Genomic DNA, 19,517 nt, shown 5'->3' with positions numbered 1-19,517 from the left:
CCTTCACAAATTGCTCCCAGACTCAAGATTTCAAAAGAAAGAAAGATAATCCCATATCTGAAGATAAATTTGCTAATTCTGGATAAGCACCATGTGCATCCGTACATTTTTGGCACTTACCTACACATCTGCATGATGGGAAATCATACTGAGTCTTGACAGGTGTATCCAATAAATTTTTTATAGGAGTATCTAGTAATTTGGAAGGTGACTCTAAAAAATTATTGAGAACAGAACCAGCTGTTCTTTTGGTTGGTGTCTTTTCTGAAGTAGCTGCTTGATGCTCTAAAGCTGGGGCGTGGTTATTGAGTTCTACACCAGTGATTTGTGTAGTTAAAACTGTGACTGGCCCTGACATTTCCACTTTTACTTGTTTCTGTGATTTGAGAGCAAGGGCCTTGTGGTCAAATAGTGATTTGACCTGAAACTGCTTCAGATGCTGCTCCATGGTCTCTATGATGCTCTTTTGCTGCACATTATCACAGCTTGGAGGTGGAATCTCTTGCTTTGTTATCTTTTTCCACATTTTGTTTTCTTGTGGTACAGACGAGGGGCGCATACAAGCATGGGGCTTGGATCCAGGCTCAATCTTAATTGGCCTGTGCATCTGACTGTGGCAAGATTCAGTTTGCGGTTGCTGTGTTTGCTGCTGTTCTTGCTTGTGTAAGAGGTGCCACCTTAGAGCAGCATGCTTTTGAATTTCTTTTGGGAGAGGGGTCTGAATGTGACTTCCTCCCTGATCAGGCACAGGGAATGCCTCTGCTTGGCTATGCATCAAGTACCTTTGCTGAGCTAGTTGTACAGCTTGTCCAGATGTATCTTGGTTTCTGCTTTTATATCCCTGTAGAACAGAAGCTTGTTGAAGATTCTGCTCTTGTTCTTGAAAGCACCTGTGAAGAACTTCTTGCTTTGGGGTCACATTATTTGGAAAATATTGCATTTGATGCAAGTTTTGGGTCTTGTTTCCTGCAAAGAGTTTAGAATGTATAGTTTGTTCTTTATTCTCAGGAACTAGGTGTGTATCATTTGAACAGGAAATCTGTACTCTGCTTGCACTTGATTTCAAGATCTGACCATAAGGGGAGTTTCTACGATTCATATTCTGTACTTGCTCCAGTCTCATTTGGTTATTATGAGTTTGGAACTCACTTGATTTTGAATACTGATTTTCACTACTAAAACTTTCTTCCACTTTAATCTGGCCAAAAAATGATCCTTCTCTTTGCCGATCATTGTTGCCTTGGGGATGAGGAAAAGTCTGAAGCATTTGATCTTTATTCTTCATTTGTAAATTTTGCTGCTGCTGGTTTTGAGGGAAATGTGAATTCTGGGATGACTGTGTTAGTGCTGCCTGTTTATGAGGCTTACGTTGCAAAAGATGTGAGTTTGAGAATGGCTCAGTGTCTGAAGCCTGTTGATTTAAGTGCTGTTTTAACAATGGGGATATGAGTTTTTCGGTTTGGGGATCTGCTCTCTGTTGAAAATGAAATCTAGGGGCACACAGTGCCTGTATGTGAGCTTCAGGTGAAGGGTCTGTCTTGGAAACATGCACCTGGTGTGAGAGTTTTGGGAACTGGAGGTGTTGGTCCGCCAAACCTTGAGACTGCCCTTGACTCTTTTCAACTTGGTACATTTGTGACTTCTGCTCTGGCCGCATTGTTTTGTGAATATAAACTTGCCTGGGGAGTACTCCACCCATATTGGAATTTCCAGTGTATTGTTTGGAGGTCATTTGATTAGAAGCGTTGGACTGATACTGAAGAACTGATCGCAGTGATGCCTCATTACATTTTGGATGAGATTCTGCTTGATGAAAATGAGGAGCCTTCAATTCAATCCATCCTGGTTTCAGATAGTGCTGTGTTGGGAGCACATGATCTCGCATTTGTTCCTTGTCTTGATCCTTCACAATCTCTTGCTCTTTGTGTCCCATCAACTGTTGGCGGTGGTCCTGTAAATCTCCACGGCTACCAAAATTTGGTGGGTTGTGTTTGAGATGTTCTGACATTCTTGTTTTTTCTGAACACATTGGAACAGTTATAGTCCCTGGTGTCCGTATGCCATTCTTATTAACACAATTATTCCGAGACCCTTCTGGAAGCATCATGGAAGGGTTGGATAGGTGTACAGATGGATTAGCACTCTGAGATGTTGCTGCCTCAAGTTGGCCTTCTATTTTCACTTCCCTTAAAAGGGTTATGTTACTTTGGTTGGGATAGTGATGGTGTTCTTCCAAAACATCATCATTCAGAGTGTTTTTTCTTTCTGAAGGAAGCTGAGGAAGAGGAGAAGAAAGACGAGGGGGAGAAAGAAGCAGTCGTGATGGTGGTGGTGTAGTAGTGGTAGAAAAGGAATCCTTAGTGAACACTGAGCTTTGCTTGAAGTAAGCACCATTCATTTCATTTTGCTTTAAATACTGTTCAGAGCTGCCACTAGGAGCTTGTAAATTGCTGCTGGAACCTGAACAGAATTCTTCATTAACTATGAGCTTTGTGTTTCCTTGGATGTTACTGTTTTCTGCAGGAGATGGGCATATCTCAAAAACTGATTTTTGTTGATGGTGTTCCGGTTTCGGGAAGAGACAGGTATCTAGCACTGCAACTGGTTTACTGGCATTATCAGTGCCACAGGCCTCAGTCACCCTTGCATCTGGCTCTGGGGGCAGCTCAGGGATCGAGGTCTGTGGGGAATTGATCTGCCCTGAGGTATGCGATGGATGAGTGATCTCACAGGACAACTCATTAGTAGCCTGACTGGTAATGGCGTTAATGTGAGATGTGGTTTTCTGCACTGCAATGGAAACACAATCTGGATAATATTGAGACAGTGTTTTTTCCAGAAGTTCACCATGTGTGTTTTCCATGGAAGAGGCAGAAACTGTAGCACCATTAGACATTAGCACTGCCTGGTTTTTAAGAAGCAATACAATGTTTTTCTCATGGTAGTTAGCATTTTCCCCCTCCTGCTCATTCTGAATCTGAAGCTCTGGATTTTCAGCTCCGTTGCAGTTAAGTGTTGGTAAACTGGTGAAATCTTTAACTGCATTTTCTTGGACTGCAGAGCTCACAGATTCTCTCTTATCACTCAAATCGGAGACACTTGGCTGGCTGCTGCTTTCGCCTGGATTTCTTTCTTGGCTTTCCCCGAAGTTATTTCCTTCTCCATTAGCTGTTTGGTCCAGTTTTAATCTCTTGTTATGTTGGAGCCCAGACAGAGATGGTTCACTAACTGTGCGTTTTATACTTCCATTTTGGAAACACTTGGAATACCCTCTGCCTTCTTGAATAAAGTCTGGACTCACACAACTACTCTGGCTACCCTTCATATGGGGTATTCCATAATAGCGTTTGAAAGACTGCCACTTGGTGTCTCCATTTATTTCTGGATGAGGTGTCTCAGTTATTGGGCTTCCATTCTGGAGCTTGATAGCCAGAGATTCTGTCTGGCAGATGGGAGAAGGTGATGGTATCAGGAATGGACTTAGTCTGTTGCCCTCAACATGGTTGGTTCTATCCTGTTCCATCAGGCTTGCTTCGGGGCCATCCACAAGGCTGCCCTTTGGATGAATTCTAAAGAGCATAGAAACAAAAATTAAAATGAGTTAATACACATCTACCACTAATAATACATCTGGGAGAATAACTGCTGTATAAATATTACAGGAATGCCTAGTACAGCAAACTGTGATATTCATTTTCATCTTTTATACTGAAAACCAGTAGCTATCAAGAAATGATTACCCTTGCCAGGCTCATGCCTGAGGAGGCAGAGATCAGGAGGATCTCTATTGGAAGCCAGCCTGGGCTACCAGTTTGTGAGACACTATCTTGAAAATGCCCATCACGCAAGAAAGGGCTGGAGGAATGGCTCAAGTGGTAGAGCACCTGTCTAGCAAGCATGAAGCCCTGAGTTCAAGCCCAAGTGCTGCCAAAAAAAAAAAAAATTAGTCTGGTCTTCCCAGCAACTCTCAAATATTTATGGTCATGAAGAAAAAGAATAATGAAAATCACTAGCTAATGTGGGAAGTTCCTATTTTATTGGTAATTAGTGTCAATTTCCTTTCCAAATAATTCTTTGTCAAAATGCTAAGAATAATATTTTTAAAAATCACTTTTCTCTAGCATTTCATTTATCTAATCATGTGGTAAGTTCTATCATTTCTACTTCCTACATATTCCTTGAATCATCTTCAATGCTGCTTCAATGCTCAGATCTACATCTTATCTCATGATCTGTGTAACAGCAGCTTTTTGAAAATGGCTAATTTTCTCCCTTAGCCCAGCTCATATCCTCCCACTCCTTCAAGGCTCCCTTCAATTTGTTACCAAAAGGGAATGTCTTAAAATATAATTCTGATGTCATACCCTCTTATCAAATCTCACTGGCTCCACTTTGCCTACATCAGTGGTTTTCAAACTCTTTTCACCTGAACATACCCAAGAGCTAAGGCACACTGCCCTTCAGTGTTGTCAACATCCTAAGGAATGGGAAAAGGATGAAAAGTGTACTTCATAAAACACCCCTTAGGGGTTGGGAATGTAGCTCAGATGGCATGCTTAGCCTGCAGGTGGACATGACATCAATACCCAGCACCAACGAACAAACAAACAAAACATGCCCTTTCTAGGTGATTGTTTTCTTGTACAAGGCCTTGCTGCTCATTTTAATAAATGCCTGTACAAGTTTCTATCTTTCCTCCTACTTCCTCTCACAGCTCATAAAAACTCAAATGTAGAAAACTTTTTCAGGGGCTGGCAGAGTGGCTCAAGTGGTAGAGCCTAGCAAGCATGAGACCCTGAGTTCAAACCCCAATAACTCCAAAAAAAAAAAAAAAAGAAGAAGAAAAAAGAATGAAGGCCTTTTAGATCTTCATGCTTTTGTTGTCTATTTAGAATATCTTCTTAAACATATTATTAGTCAGTGATTCATATGTTGCCCTATAAATCTATCTCAGATATTGCCTCCTTCTTTGACTCTCCAAGAAAATTTACCACTCCCATTGGTTGATACTTCTACATCTTATAGATGGTTTAGTATGGAACATACACTTCCAAAGGTACTTTGTTTACCCTGTATCACTGGACTATGAATTCGTTAAACACAAAGCTCTATTCTGTTCATTTTTGTGCCTAAAAAAGACTAAGCATATAGACTGACACAAATTTGCTCACCTTATGATTACTGTCACTTATTCAAACATTTTTTCAGACTTAGGAAGATTTGAAAGTGCAAATAAGAAAGCTGGTGGGTCAACAGGCACTAAAAACCCCACCATATAAGGTGACTGCTCCCCGTTCATGACATAGTCATTTGTATTTTTCAGTCTTTCTCATTTCACTTATTTTAAGGACATAAGTAGAAAAAAAAGACTATTTTCCATTTAGGCTAAGAAAAGAAAAGCTCTATTAAAATAGCCATTGCTTATTAAATAAGACAAATGAAACAGAATTAAGATAGAAACATTAGGAAGTAATACTAACTTCATCATTTGAAAATATTATGATTGTATAGTGGTCAACCAAGAGAATCAATGGAAAAACTGTCATAGTTGATAGAATTCAATAAAGTAGCTGAAGAAAAAAATACATAGCCTCAGTTTACAAGGACACCAACAGTCAGAAGCTTTATTGGAATAAAATTTGTAATTATAATAGAAAAAATAATGTTAGGAATAAATTTGAAATGTGGAAGTCCTGTTTGCATAAAACTTTGAAACAATATTGAGGAAAACACAAACATAAAAATAAGTAGAGAACTGTAATACATTATTGGATAATGGTAAAATTAATCTATTCATTTAATATACTATCAATAAAAATACTAGCAGAAGATTTTGAGGAATTAAAGAAACTGAAATTTATATGGAAAAATAAATTGGGTGGCTAGGAATATTCTGAAAAAGAATTGTAATGGGGCCTAGTATGGCAGTAATTTTATTCAAATAAGTCTTCCAAATTTCTTTTAGGTTTATTCCTTGTGTTTTAATGTTCTGAAGCTTGCATAATTTCATCTAATTACTCAGAGATACTTCTATTCACCTAATTACTCAGAGATAGAATCATCTTGAGGAGATGCCATTTCATTTTAACAGCTCTATAGTATTTTGTGGCTGTTCCATAAATTAACACATGCCTTAGTGATGAACACTTGGGTTGTTTCTAACCTTTTGCTATTATAAACAATGCTACAACTTGTAAATTTACTTAGAAAAAGGAAACTATAAAAAAGTGACTTTTAATGATATGTACTAAAAGCTATTGAATAATGAGGGGTGTGAGGGAAGGGGTAAGGAGAGTAATGGAAGGGGGTGAACTAATCAAAGTAAAGTATTCTCACAGTGGGGATACTCTGAGAAACCCCTTTGAACACTGACTTTGGAATTAATAATGAAAGGGGGGATACTGGTGGGAGGGGAGAAACTGAATGAGGAGATGAAGGTGAGGAAATATGGTTGATGGGCTTCATATACATATACAAAATAGAATGATGAAACCTCTTGCAACTGCTGTTAAGTGGGGTGGGAAAGGGGGTTACAATCTAACCAATGTACAATACAAGGCTCATTGGAATTGTCACATTGGAATTGTCACTGTATATTCACATACAGTGAATATATTTTAGTAAAAATGGAAAAAAACAAAGGACATGTATCATTTAAAAAAAAGTAATACTTTGCCTTCAAGAAAAGGAACACGGCATCTGAAGCATAGCACTGTAAGGGTAACTATCTTAGTACCTTTTACAATCTTGTAAAAGTTGCTATCTTGTGAAGTTACTATCTTGTAACTATCTTAGTACCTGTTAAGGATGTGTTGGGAATGTAGCTCAGATGGCATGCTTAGCATGCAGGTGGACATGACATCATGGCTAAGCATGCCATCTGAGCATGGAAAAGTTATAATTTCCATTGGAAAAAGAAAAGCAACGTTGCAATATCTTTGTTTCTGCTTGGTCTACTTCCTTACAAATGTTAAAAGATAGGCTTAGATATACATCATCCAATACACTAGTAACTGGTCACATACAGCTACTGAGCCCTTCAAAGATGGCTAATCCAAATTGAGATGTGCTATAAGTATAAATAAACACTGGATTTCAAAGACTTACTGTGAAAAAATGCAAAATGTCTGTTTTAAAAAATTATTGCATGTTAAAATAATACTATTTTGGGCATACTGGGTTAAACAAGTCATTAACTTCATTCCTTTTAACTTGTTTTGTAATGTGAGTACTAAGAAATTTAAAATTCCATATGACATATATGCTGCTATGTTTCTGTTGGATAGTTCTGGACTACATCATTAAGCAATAAAGAATAGGTTCTAGAATCATGAACATGTATACTATTTGACATAAGGGTAAAATCGGAGTACTGTTATTTTCAAAAGTTAAGGAACATAGAAATAAGCCTAGATAAATTGTAGAGAGTCTAGGTTGTTTTTCGTTTGACCTAGAAAGTTAAAAGTTAAAAAAGACTAAAAAATGTAAGAAAGTGCAAGGAAGGAAGGAAGGAAGGAAGGCAAGCAGGCAGAAAGGCAGGCAGCTGTTTTGGCAACTATTGTGGTGGCACAGGCCAGTAATCAATGAGGTGAAGAGGATGAAGAGGTGAAGAGGATGAGGTGAAGAGGATGAGGTGAAGAGGATGAGAGCATCTTAGGCTACACTTTCAGGGCTGGCAGAGTGGCTCAAGAACATCTGCCTAGCAAGTAAAAGGCCCTGAGTTCAAATCACAGTACCAACAACAACCACCAAAAAAAGAAGAAAAACCTAATAATGTTGAGTGGATTCTGATTATTGAACACTTAGCTTGGGAAAAGATATGCATGTTTATTTGCTTTGCTGTTAACACCTCTCTTTGCTAATCAAAATGTAATAGATCTCTCATTATTCTAATTACACACACACACATACACACATATGTGTAGCTTTTGATTAGTGTTATAGTAAGGTGTTTCTTACCAATTAACGATGAATTAAAATTTAAGAATAAAATATAATGCACAAATCATAAACCTAGCTTTGGCAGGGTTTGAACTCATGGCCTCTCATTTGCTAAGCAAGTACTCTATACTATGCGATCCAAGTCACCAGCCCACTTTTGCTTTTAGTGATTTTTTTCAGATAGGGTTTTGCCTGGGCCAGCCTCAGTCCTCCTACCTCCACATTCATAGTAGCTGAGATTATAAATATGTACCACCATTTCTTGTTGGTCTGTTTGTTGAGACAGGGTTTTGTTACCTTTTTGTCTAAGCTGACCTTGAACCACCTCTGCCTCCTGAGTTCTAGACACTTTGGCATTTTTTAAAGATATTTTAAAAAATATTACTTAAATGACAGGTGCTAATCAAATCAAAATTAAATTAAAATGTCACATTTAGATCCAACTAGTCTTATTTTTATGTTTACCCTTTAATTCTAATAATCTAATATTCTTCATAAAGCCTGTCCTCCTAAGGAACCAAAAAGAGTAGTTACAGTTATTATAAATACCACCTTTTATTTTTAATGCTAAAGGTCAAATTATCACTAGGTAATTTAACATAAATAGAAAGATGCATGGCCAGTCCATGACTTCAGCTAATGCCACAGAACAATTTTCCATAAGCTGAGAAGAAAGAAAGAGGTGGAGGGGAGGGAGAGAGAGCGAGAGAGAGAGAGAGAGAGAGAGAGAGAGAGAGAGAGAGAGAGAGAGAGAAAGAGAGAGATGGAGAGATTGACCAAGATGCCAATTATAGCAACTTTTATTTTCTTTGTACAGATTTATGAAGCATATTTATTTAGTTGAAAATACTGGTCTTTTGACTGGTAGCTAACATTTTGGTTTCCTAAGATCAAAACAGGTTTTAGCCACAGCAGTTTCCTTTGATATTTAATTTTGTGCCTTCTCCTGTCTCTCTGAGAATAATTTATTATAAATTCAAGTCACATCGGCAGCATCTGTGAAACAATTACTGCATCTAGGACTGACTTTGCAGCCTAATCCATCATAATTATGACAGTCCTCTTTGAAGACACCATGATGCATGACTTAAAAATAGCACATTAGTGTGCAAATGGATCAGCATCTCATTTCACCAATACACATTTAGGGTTGTGATTTAGCTCAACACCATTTGACTCTTTTTGAATCACTCAAGTGGTAGCTGTATCTTTCACCACATAAAACTGTAGATTTTGCTCAAAATTTGTGAAGAGGGTTTCTCTGGCTTTCATTTTTTGGTTTACTAATTTTGTAGGTGGTAATGTATTTTCCTGCTCTAAGACTAAGAATTTGCATATCATTTAAACCTCATGTCTGCTTTTTTCAAAGTAACAAAAGAGTTAATTTAAAAATCTGTGAGGTTAGTATCTTAGAAGGTAATACTTTTTAAAATAAAAAACCTTTGCATGTTTTAACACTATAAATACATACAAAATATCATCAGATTAATCCTGTTTATTGATGTACTCAAATGAGTGTGGGTAACTTAAGATTGGTTATTTGTGGGGGTTGTACCAACTAAAGTCAATGTGTTTCAAAATCAGCCTTAGAGGATTACTGCTTATACCTCTCTCTCTTCCACTGACAAGCTTTACCCCTATTGGAATTCAGGCTGTCAGGAATTATTCCTTGACATGGAAAACACTTCCTGTATAGACGGTGTTTCCCCCAAAGAATTTTAGATTCTTACTACCAAAGTGGAACACAAGTAAGATCAGTATGGTTGCTGACTCCTGCTTTTATAATAAGCAAAATATTTTTGAGCTGGGTGCTGTTGGCACATGCCTGTAATTTTAGGTACTTGGGAGGCTAAGATCAGAAGGATTCTGGATCAAGTCCAGCCCAGGCAGGGAGTTTGTGAGACTCCCATCTCAATCAATAGCTGGGCAAAGTGGTGGTGCCTGTCATCCAGCTACATGGAGGCTAAAATTGGGAGAATTAGTTTCAGGCCAACCCAAGCAAAAAGTTTGCAAGATTCCATCCCAACAGAAAAAGCAGGGCATGGTGGTGCACACATATTACTCCACCTACTGTGGGAAGTATAAGTAGGTAGATCAGCCTGAGTATAAAGTGAGACCCTATCTCAAGAGTAACTAGAGAAAAAGGCGTTGGAGGTGTGGCTGAAGTGGTAGAACACTGCCTAGCAAGGACAAAGCCCTGAGTTCAAACCATAGGACACCAAAAGTTTCTTATAGGTTATCTCTTATGAAATCAAAACTATTCTTCACTCATTTAATAACATTAACTTAAGATTAAAACTAAGTTTTTAAGTAAACAATCGCTATGAAACACATGTACTTTCAATAGCAAAAATGAGTGTAGTTAAGCTGTATGTTCATTCTGGAATGTAATGTTTCATTTATAGATTAGTATGGAGAATATGAGGTAAATTAGTATTTTTATGGCAATGTTGACTTTTATATTTCTCTTCTTGTAAGACCTTTCAGCCTTAATACTGACAATCAGTGAAGAGGTACTGCATATCTCTTGGACAAGGACAAGTGCGCAGAAAAGTGTGTCAAAGTCTTCAAAGAAAGTTCTTGTATTTCTGAAAGTGTGTTACTTAGACAAGTAGCAGCTATATATACATATAGAGAATGTGCCCTGTTCCTAGGGTGTGTCATAGACTTAGAGAGGAGGTCCTATTGGTTCTTTCAAAAACCTCAGTAATAATGAATTCACATGTTGAAATTTTAAAATCTGTCATCTTAAAATAACAGTATAGACAAAATTTAATAGTGTATATATTATTTGGAAGAGGTGACTACAGGGGGGATGCTACTAAAGAATACAGGCAGAAAAGACTTAGAAATAAAACTGTGTTTAAAATGTGGAAATACCTGGTAGTTTAGAAATAAATCTGTTTATAGTTTGCAAGCCAATTCAACCAACCAGTCTCCCAACTGGTAAAATAGGCATGATCTTATCAGTTCTCAAATATCCAGTTATCAGTTAATTCTGGAATTGTTTCTTAAATTTGGATTTCTTCCTAGCCTCTCTTCAATTCAAACACACGGTGAGGGAAAGTATCATCAAATATAATTGGAAGTTGTCATTTGTTACAATATTACACAGGTGTGTTGTCACAAGGACAATTATAATTCATAAGTGTTTCTAAAAATCAGATTTTTCAATTTCAGCCCACGCCTATCATCAGAATAGATAATCATGAGCTAGATGTCCTTATTGGAACACTGTCTAGGATGCACCCACTAGAATGCCCAACACATGATGTTTTCAATTTTAATGAAGAAAACACTGCGGAAGTTGCTTAGTCTTGATCATGCTGATATCCTGTCTGAGAACTTTTCTAAAAGACAGGGAGATCTCAGGAGAAAGACACTGTGGAATGGACTGTGTGGGCAAAGTGGATTCTGATATGGTGATAAAAAAAAGATGAGGGTGGAGATAAATCTTCCATGTAGGGAAATGTGCAATGAGAACCCTTACAGATCTTGCTGAAGTTGGATGCCAATCCCAAAGAGGGCATCCAATAGCCAGTTGATGTCAGGCACAAAAATATTCTAAAAGTCCAATAAAAGTTTTTCATGATATATTAGAACTTCATGTAATTTCTAACAAGGTCCATAATCATTTGATGTTCTTAAATAATGACTGCAGTAGAGTTATGATAAAAGTAAAAGTAACCTTTCAAGGTATTCATTCTTTCATTCATCAAATACTTTGTTGTGACAGGTACTGTTGTGCCCACCAGCAATATAATACTGAACAACAAGACAAAGTCCCTGTCCTCTTGGACATAATACTCTATTAACTCTTTTTATGTATTTATTTATTTATTGGCAGGACTGGGGTTTGAATTCAGGGCCTCATGCTTGCTGGGCAGGTGCTCTACCACTTGAGCCACTCCGCCAGTCCTGGACATGATATTCTAATGGGAGAGAAATAACAAATATAATGAGAAATTACATTGTATACTACAGTAAGAAGATGTTGAGTGCTAAGGGAAAAATAAAGAAATAATAGGGCAATTTATAGGGAATCAAGAATATCAGGAAAGGGCATTATTAAATACAATACAGTCAGAAAAAGTCTCATTGATATAGTGAGATTTGAACAGTCTCAGAGCCAAATTATAATAAACATCTAATTAACTAAGAGAATTAATCAACGTGTTAATTCTCTATTGTTAGATATACTATCTCCTGTCCATAACCCGAAAATCAAGAACAAAAAAAGAAACAAAGCTAACAGAATGTACAAGACAATTTTATTAGAGATAACTAAATTATCACATTCCCAGTGAGCGCTAATATTAATGTGAAACAGACAAATAAAACACCTGATGTCTTATTGAAAATCTTCATACCAGGGACAATAGTGACACAGGCATTTTGACTATTACGCACTGTATTATGCTCATGAAATCTGCCCTTCCTCAAAGATGCTTTGTTTCCTACCATTGCTTCAAAACACATGCCATCTGTGTGTCTCAGAAGTTTTGTACAAACCTGAACAGCTCCGTCTTCATACTAATCTAGTCTTAATCAACTATAGTTACTATGACAACAGAGTCATTTTCCTTCTCCCCAGTTTAGAATAATTAGTGATTACCATGTTTTGGTTAATTTCCAGGGTGTGACAAAACAATTCTTGAGGGTAAGCTGCACATTTTTACATCTTAATACTTAAAAGATTAATTAACGGAGATGTCATTAAACTCATTGCCCGCCAATGGACTTATCCACTTAAGATACTTCAATATGTGCTGTCTTCAACAAAATTGCCAATATTACTTTGTAACACCAAATTATTTTAGTCCTTCCACTAGAAAATAAAAAAAATCTCTAATGGGTAAAGTATCAGAAAAATGAGAAATATCAACTATATAGATGCTTTAAAAGAACATTATGTAACCACAATTCATCAGAAATATGTTCCTATACATGTTTAATTTTAACTTAAAAGATCTGATAAACATTTTAAGACCACCCCAAATTATAGTATATATCTTAGATGATATCAAAATAGAAATAATGTAACAATTATTTTTCTAACAAAACTTTTTTCTACAAACAATCTACGGGATACAGATTTTTATCTTTAAGAATTTTTAATTATCTAATTGGGAAGAATTAAGAACAGCTAGTCAGAAAGGGAAAACTGAGTTCTGGGTCTATGTGTGGAGTTGTGAGCAAGGCACAACCTCCCAACATCTTGTTTTTTTTTTTTTAAAGAAATCAATAATATAATATGAGGAAAATAAAGCTGATTACATCTTAGGGTCTTATGGTTCTAAAATGCTATGGTTCTCTAAAACTGGCAATGGTAAGTATCTACTGGAGCTGGGTGCCAGTGGCTCACACCTGTAATCCTAGGTACTTGGGAGGCGGCTATCAGGGTGATCACAGTTTGCGGTCAGCCTGAGCAAATAGTGCGTGAGACCCCATCTCCAAAATAACCAAAACAAAATGGACTGAAGGTGTGGCATTAAGCCATAGGGCGCCTGCTAACTAACTTGAATATATATAATATATACATAAATAATCTAACTACAATATATATAGTGGAGTTTCACTAAAATTAAGTCATCACAAAGACTGCACTTTGTTTAAAAGGTAGAATATTCACCTGGTTTTACATACATGAACCCAGGAACAGAAAATGTAAAGGGGCTTGTTATAACTGACAAAAGGAAAAGGTAAATATGAAATGCAGCCCTGTCCAATTTCTGAGTTAAAATGCAAGCAGATGGGGATGATCAATTCAGGACAGAGAAGCAAATCTGGTGTTCCTTATCAGTACTCTCCTGGGAAAAGACTGGACTGGCCAATGTGAATATAGTCACTAGGCAAGTGAATTCTCCTATGCAGCAGGGATGATGAAGGAGCTGTCTTCACTGAGGTCTAAACAATAATTTCCTAAGAGATTGCATATTCAAGAAACATTGGGTTCCTTTAATCCTAGTACCCTGGAAAAATGGGTAGAAATCATATAAATCCTTGATTATCAACTGATAAATGTATAACTTGTTTAAACATCACTCTCATGTGAGTTTGATTGAGGCAATTCAGCTTCCCTCAATGCAGTCAACTTTGAAGGTAAATTTGGGTGTTTTTTTTTTTTTAAGAAGGAACAGATCCTGAGCAGTATTGTCTGTCCCAAAACGATGTCTTCTTGACATGTCTATAAGCATTCTTTGTAAGCCAGTGCTGATCAACTAGGTATAACAATACTTTTGGAACAGAGTTGTATCATATGTGCTGTGTAAAACCCTGGTGCTATGGGATATTAGTGTTTAATTTAAGGAGGGGGGCACTAGGCAGGCACAGTGGTGCATGCTCTCGGTCTAATCTGCTTGGAGTTTGACACAGGAGGGCCACTTGAGACTAGCAACTTGAGGCCAGCCTCAGCAATAACATGTCAGGCCCCTGTCTCACAAAGACAGCGGGAAGACTAGGAAGAAGAAAGTTTTACACTCAATAAGGAAAATCTGTTTAAAATATATTAAAAGCTTTCTTTATTAAATGGCTTCAAAGTCTTTAATACGATGGGATATCTAAAAAGGTGCTGTGAGGTGTGGTATTTCCCATACATGGGTGAGGCACAGAATCAGTTTATAAAGCATTCTACAAAACCAAAATTCCATGGAATTGCATACACTGGAAGACCTCATTCAGACATATAAGATATACTTAATTAAATGCACCAATCTTGAGGTATTGAGAACCTGTGGTTAGGAGAGTACAAATTCTTATCACTACTTTGAACATAGATGGACATGTATATCTTGCTTTGATTTCAAATTAAACTGGTAAAAATATATTTCTTCTAGTTGTATTGCTATTTTAATAATTCAAACTTTTTGCCTTTAACTCATTATTTCTTCTGTCTTGATGAAAAGATTCAAAGTGGTTCTAATAGCTTAAGCCTAAATAGTTTTTAAACCACAGCTGTTAATGTTATAATTATATATAAATAAATATATGTTAATATGATTAATTTTTCAATACTTTTAAGAGAATCAATTATGTGATTCTCTTAAATGAAACTGTAGTTTTCTAATTAACTACAGTTAATACAGAGACAAATGAAACTGTAGTTTTCTAATTAAATCTTGTAAACATAGCTTTTGTGACATCTACAATCCCACATTTCATATAAAGAAAAAAGCTAGAGATACGGCTCAAGTAGTAAAGTGTCTGCCTAGCAGGTGGCAGGCCCTAAGCTCAAACCCCAGTATTGCCAAAAAAAAAAAAAGGGAAGAAAGGGCTGGTGTAGCTAAGTGGTAGAACACCTGCCTAGCAAGTGTAAGACCTGAGTTCAAACCCCAGGACTCCCAAACAAAAAGAACTCTTCACTTTTCAGTTTCAGATTACAATAAAAAAAAAGTTAGATTGTATTAGGTAGGTTTTTATAAAAGTATAAATAATAGAAATAAAGTCTGAGTTGATAAATTGTAGTTAACAAAAAGAACCTGCCACAGATAATACTGAGTAACTAAAATAGAAATAAAAACTTAGCTTTTTATAATTGTTTTCTAAATATCACTCTTTCTGTTAGAGTATAGAAAAAACAGAAATGAGTGTGCTCATATTAAAGAGAAAGAATTCACCTATCAAAGAGTTCAATGGCCTTCAAATGAATAAACTTTTTATAACTTGCGCATAAAATCAATATTTTCTTCTAAACTTTTCCAAAAAAGTTGGATGCAATATAAAACCCTAAAACATAGTGCAAGTATAAAAATATGAAGAAAGTCAAAGAGGAAAATTCAAATCCCCAAACAGAAACTTTATCTACATTAAACTATTTTCTGTACTTTGCCAAATATACAGAAAAATCACTTTTCAATATGAACTAAATAGAAGATTAAAGTTAAGATTTTGCAATAACATTGTCAGCGAATGTGGGGAAGAACAAGTACAAAGAAGAAAAAGAACATAAAAGGAGAAAAAAGTGTAGTAAATTCAATAATTCTAATTCCCATGTATGTGTGCAATAAAAATAACATTTGAATTCAAAATATGACCAAACACCCTAAAAAGAAATTTTCCTATGGCCTTTAGCATTATTTAGGGTTATCATAAGTTCATGTCACAATGAATGATGTGTTTCAGATTGATTTGGCCAACAATTTCTCCAACATACAGAGCTATACTTTTTTTTAAGTCACCCTTATAACTAAATCTGCTGAAAGATGAATTACCTTTTTTTTATTTGAAAACAGCTTCAACTTAATCAGAGAATGATTCCAGTTTAAGGCATTTTTCATAGAAAATAGAATTTCCTGCAGGAACAAGTCTATTGGAAATGATATAAAATCTGTCTTAACTGTGGCAAGACATTACTTTTAAACTTCAATAATATTTGAATGTGGTTTATACAATGTAAATCTAAAGCAGTACACTTAGTATATCTCTAGCCACTTAGCAATTATAGTTTTCCTTTCCCCCATCTTTTCCATCTTTTAGTGAGTATTAAGAACTTTTATTTTAATTGCCATCTTAAAAGCATGGAACCATAAGGTAAGTCCACCAGTCAAAATATGCACTAAATTAGGATGAAGAAAATAACTCAGATCGACTCATAGGTTGCAAAACTGTGATAACTGTGCCAATATTTCCATGAAAAGACTTGACTAAAATTCGAAACAATATTTCTCTTGAACTCTCCCCTCTCTGACCTGCTACAATTATGGTGAAATAAATACATGAAACACTCATTTTGGTTCAGTCTTTGGCTTTAAGAAACATTCACTTCTATACTTATCCGCATTTAACATTGCAGAACCACAAAGTACACTAGCTTTGATATTCACAGCATGGAAATGTTTTATACGGTCTTCTAAGCTCACAATTAAGGATCATAAAAATAATCTGAATTTAAATTAACTTTATTTGAGGTGAGAACAAAGACTAGAAGGAAATGGTGGTGAGTCTCTTAATGGAGAAATTACTTTACTAATGTGGAGAAAATCGAACTCTCAATTGTCAAGTACTTCTATTCAAAGGTATTGACTTACAGTTAAAATATTACTCAGGACACCCATTTATGGTCTTGCATAAAAAACTCAATATTGCTTGCTGAATGGGGTTATGGGTTAGAATCCCAAAACTCAGCTGGCATTCCAGTTCAAACTCAAAATAAACTCTTTCCCATGTTTAAATGCACTCTTTGTGGCAAGATGCTGCATGAAGAGATGTTGAAATCACTGCAGCTGAGAAAAAAGAAAAAAAAAGATTTCATCTTCACTACAGTTAATGTTTTGAGATGATATTGAAAACGGTGTTATTGAAGCAATTCTTGGAAATGTTATATTTCTCTGTTTCTCTATCAAAATACTTTCAAAACTCTTAAATCTTTGCTCAAACCCACTCTGACATTTCCAATTTTAGAAGTCTGCCACATATCTACCAATCTTAAAAATATTTGAAAGTACCTCCCAGCTAATTTAAATTTTAAATAACTGAAATTTAATGCACTGAATAAGAATTCAGGCTTTTCAGTAATAAACAAATGTCACAATGTTTAAAAGCTCTTTCATTAATTTCTTAATACATGTATTTTATGGTCTTGCAAGTGATCAAAGATATTATTACAGAGAGACACTGAAATAACCCATTTCTAGTTAAACACTAGCAAAATTTGGTTTTATGAAAAGGTCTCAAGGCATTTTTTTAACTAAAAGTAAGCATCATGTCCTTCTTGGACATGGCAAACTTTTGTGGCATAGTTTTGAACAGATTTTTAAAACTGTGGCTTGATTCACTATTTTCTGAGCCCAGGAGCTGAGAATTGTGTTGGGTAACATAAGAAACACAATGCTAATAGGTGACAGTGCTTTCCTAACATAGAGGTAATAAGTGTCACACTCATACAAAACTTCAAGTTGCTAAGTCTTTATAGGTAATTGTAATGGAACACATAAGACAAATGATTTAGTCAGGCATGGTGGCCCAGGACTCAAAGCTTAGCATTCAGGAAGCTGAGGCAGGATAAATGTGAGTTCAAGGCTAGCCTGGCTATACAGAGAGACTGTCTCAAAAAACAAAATCAGTAAGGTGCTGGTGGCTCACATCTGTAATTCTAGCTACTTACAAGGCTGAGATCAGGAGGATCATGTTTTAAGGCCAGCCCAGGCACATAGTTCTTGAGACCCCCATCTCTAAAAATAACCAGAGCAAAAGTGACCTGGATATGAGGCTCAAGTGATAAAGAACCTGTTTTTCAAGCACAAAGCCTTGAGTTCAAACCCCAGTTCCACCAAACAAAAAATCCAAAATCAAATAAAAACAGAAGAAAAAAAAATGACAACACCGGCAAGTAACATATGCTTATTATTTTAGAAGCTGAGTATTTGTGATTATATTTAATCTCACAAGTCTGTTGTATCTCAGTCTGAAAGGTGTGTTGAGTAATCTGTACAGATCATTTAGCAAAGCAAAACAATAAAAAGGTAGGAAGGAGGTATTTTTTCATTATGATTACAGGTAAACTGAACTTCTCAACCGTCTAACTCCATGGAAACTGCATAGCTGAAACATTCTGAAATCTGTCATGTTTCAGGACAGGTAAAGTACTATAGGGGAATAGTTATTTTATCCTCAACATCAATTTCCCTTGAGGCAATCAGGAGTAAGTCGGCTTTGCACTCAGATGAGTTGCATTAAATCCTCATTGGGTGATCATGTGGAGTCTTCATTTTCCAATCCAGGGACAACACTAACACTAAAACAGTTGGTTACCCTAAGCATTAAATATGACAGGATACTGTTCACCAGAGTCATGAATTTTCTGCCTGTGTATCTCTGTGCCTCCATTTACAACATACAGTATTTTCCAATCTATCTACTAAGTAAGACTTAATAAAAAATCCTCTGGACAGCCTTTCCTGTTCTCCCTTCCAGTCAGGACTGCCCTCTTCCAAACTTCTGTTTAGGCAGCATTCTTACTTCAGTGACATCTGGCTTAGTTTTCCTCTTTTATTGCTTCTATTCAATGTTCCTTGAAGTCCTTTTCCTTTGTTTATTCCTTAAACCCTGGATACCTCAGGGTTCTGTCCTAGACCATTTTCTTGAATTTCATTCTTCTATTCATATATTCAACAGATACCTATACTCAAGATATTGTTATGATACTAGAGATTCAGGAGTTGAACAAGACAGTCCAGTTTCCTGCATTAGTAAAATGTATGCAGACAGACAATTTCAGGTTGATAAGTTCTATGAAGGAAATATAACTTGGTGATAGGAGACAGGGCTGTTTAGAAAGAGCAGTTAAGGAAAGACTCTCAGAACTGCTAACATCCTTTCTGACTGAATAATGCACTGGAGGAAAAGAGTCGGGGGAAAGAAAGAACAACGGTACTAAACAGAAATTAGCTTCTATATCTCTTCTTTATTCTTCTTTATTCTTAGGAATAAAGAAACTAGGCTGGGCAGTTCCCAGTAAGCAAAGTGGTTTTGAGATGTGGTTAGTGGTTTGTTAAGCCAGGTAGGGGAAAGGTGGTCCTTTGGGACCATCAGAGTATTTATGTGAAGTAGTGACATGATCTGATCTAGATTTCTTTTTT

General features: G+C 36.2%; 1 protein-coding gene across 4 annotated transcripts in view; it reads right to left on the bottom strand.

Moving 5' to 3' along the window:
• Positions 1 to 19,517, bottom strand: part of Tet2 (tet methylcytosine dioxygenase 2) — a 135,669-nt gene that overhangs the window by 36,705 nt on the left and 79,447 nt on the right. For all 4 annotated transcript variants that reach the window (XM_074041475.1, XM_074041477.1, XM_020182771.2 and 1 more), the window contains exon 3: positions 121 to 3,569. In XM_074041475.1, the coding sequence (XP_073897576.1) occupies positions 121 to 3,523 (3,403 nt within the window). In that variant the 5' untranslated portion in view covers positions 3,524 to 3,569. The remainder of the gene's footprint in view (positions 1 to 120; positions 3,570 to 19,517) is intronic.

The sequence above is a fragment of the Castor canadensis genome, chromosome 9 (assembly GCF_047511655.1).
Source record: "Castor canadensis chromosome 9, mCasCan1.hap1v2, whole genome shotgun sequence".
NCBI lineage: Eukaryota > Metazoa > Chordata > Mammalia > Rodentia > Castoridae > Castor > Castor canadensis.
Note: the sequence above shows the minus strand (reverse complement) of the source record. Positions and strands in the feature narration are given on the sequence as shown.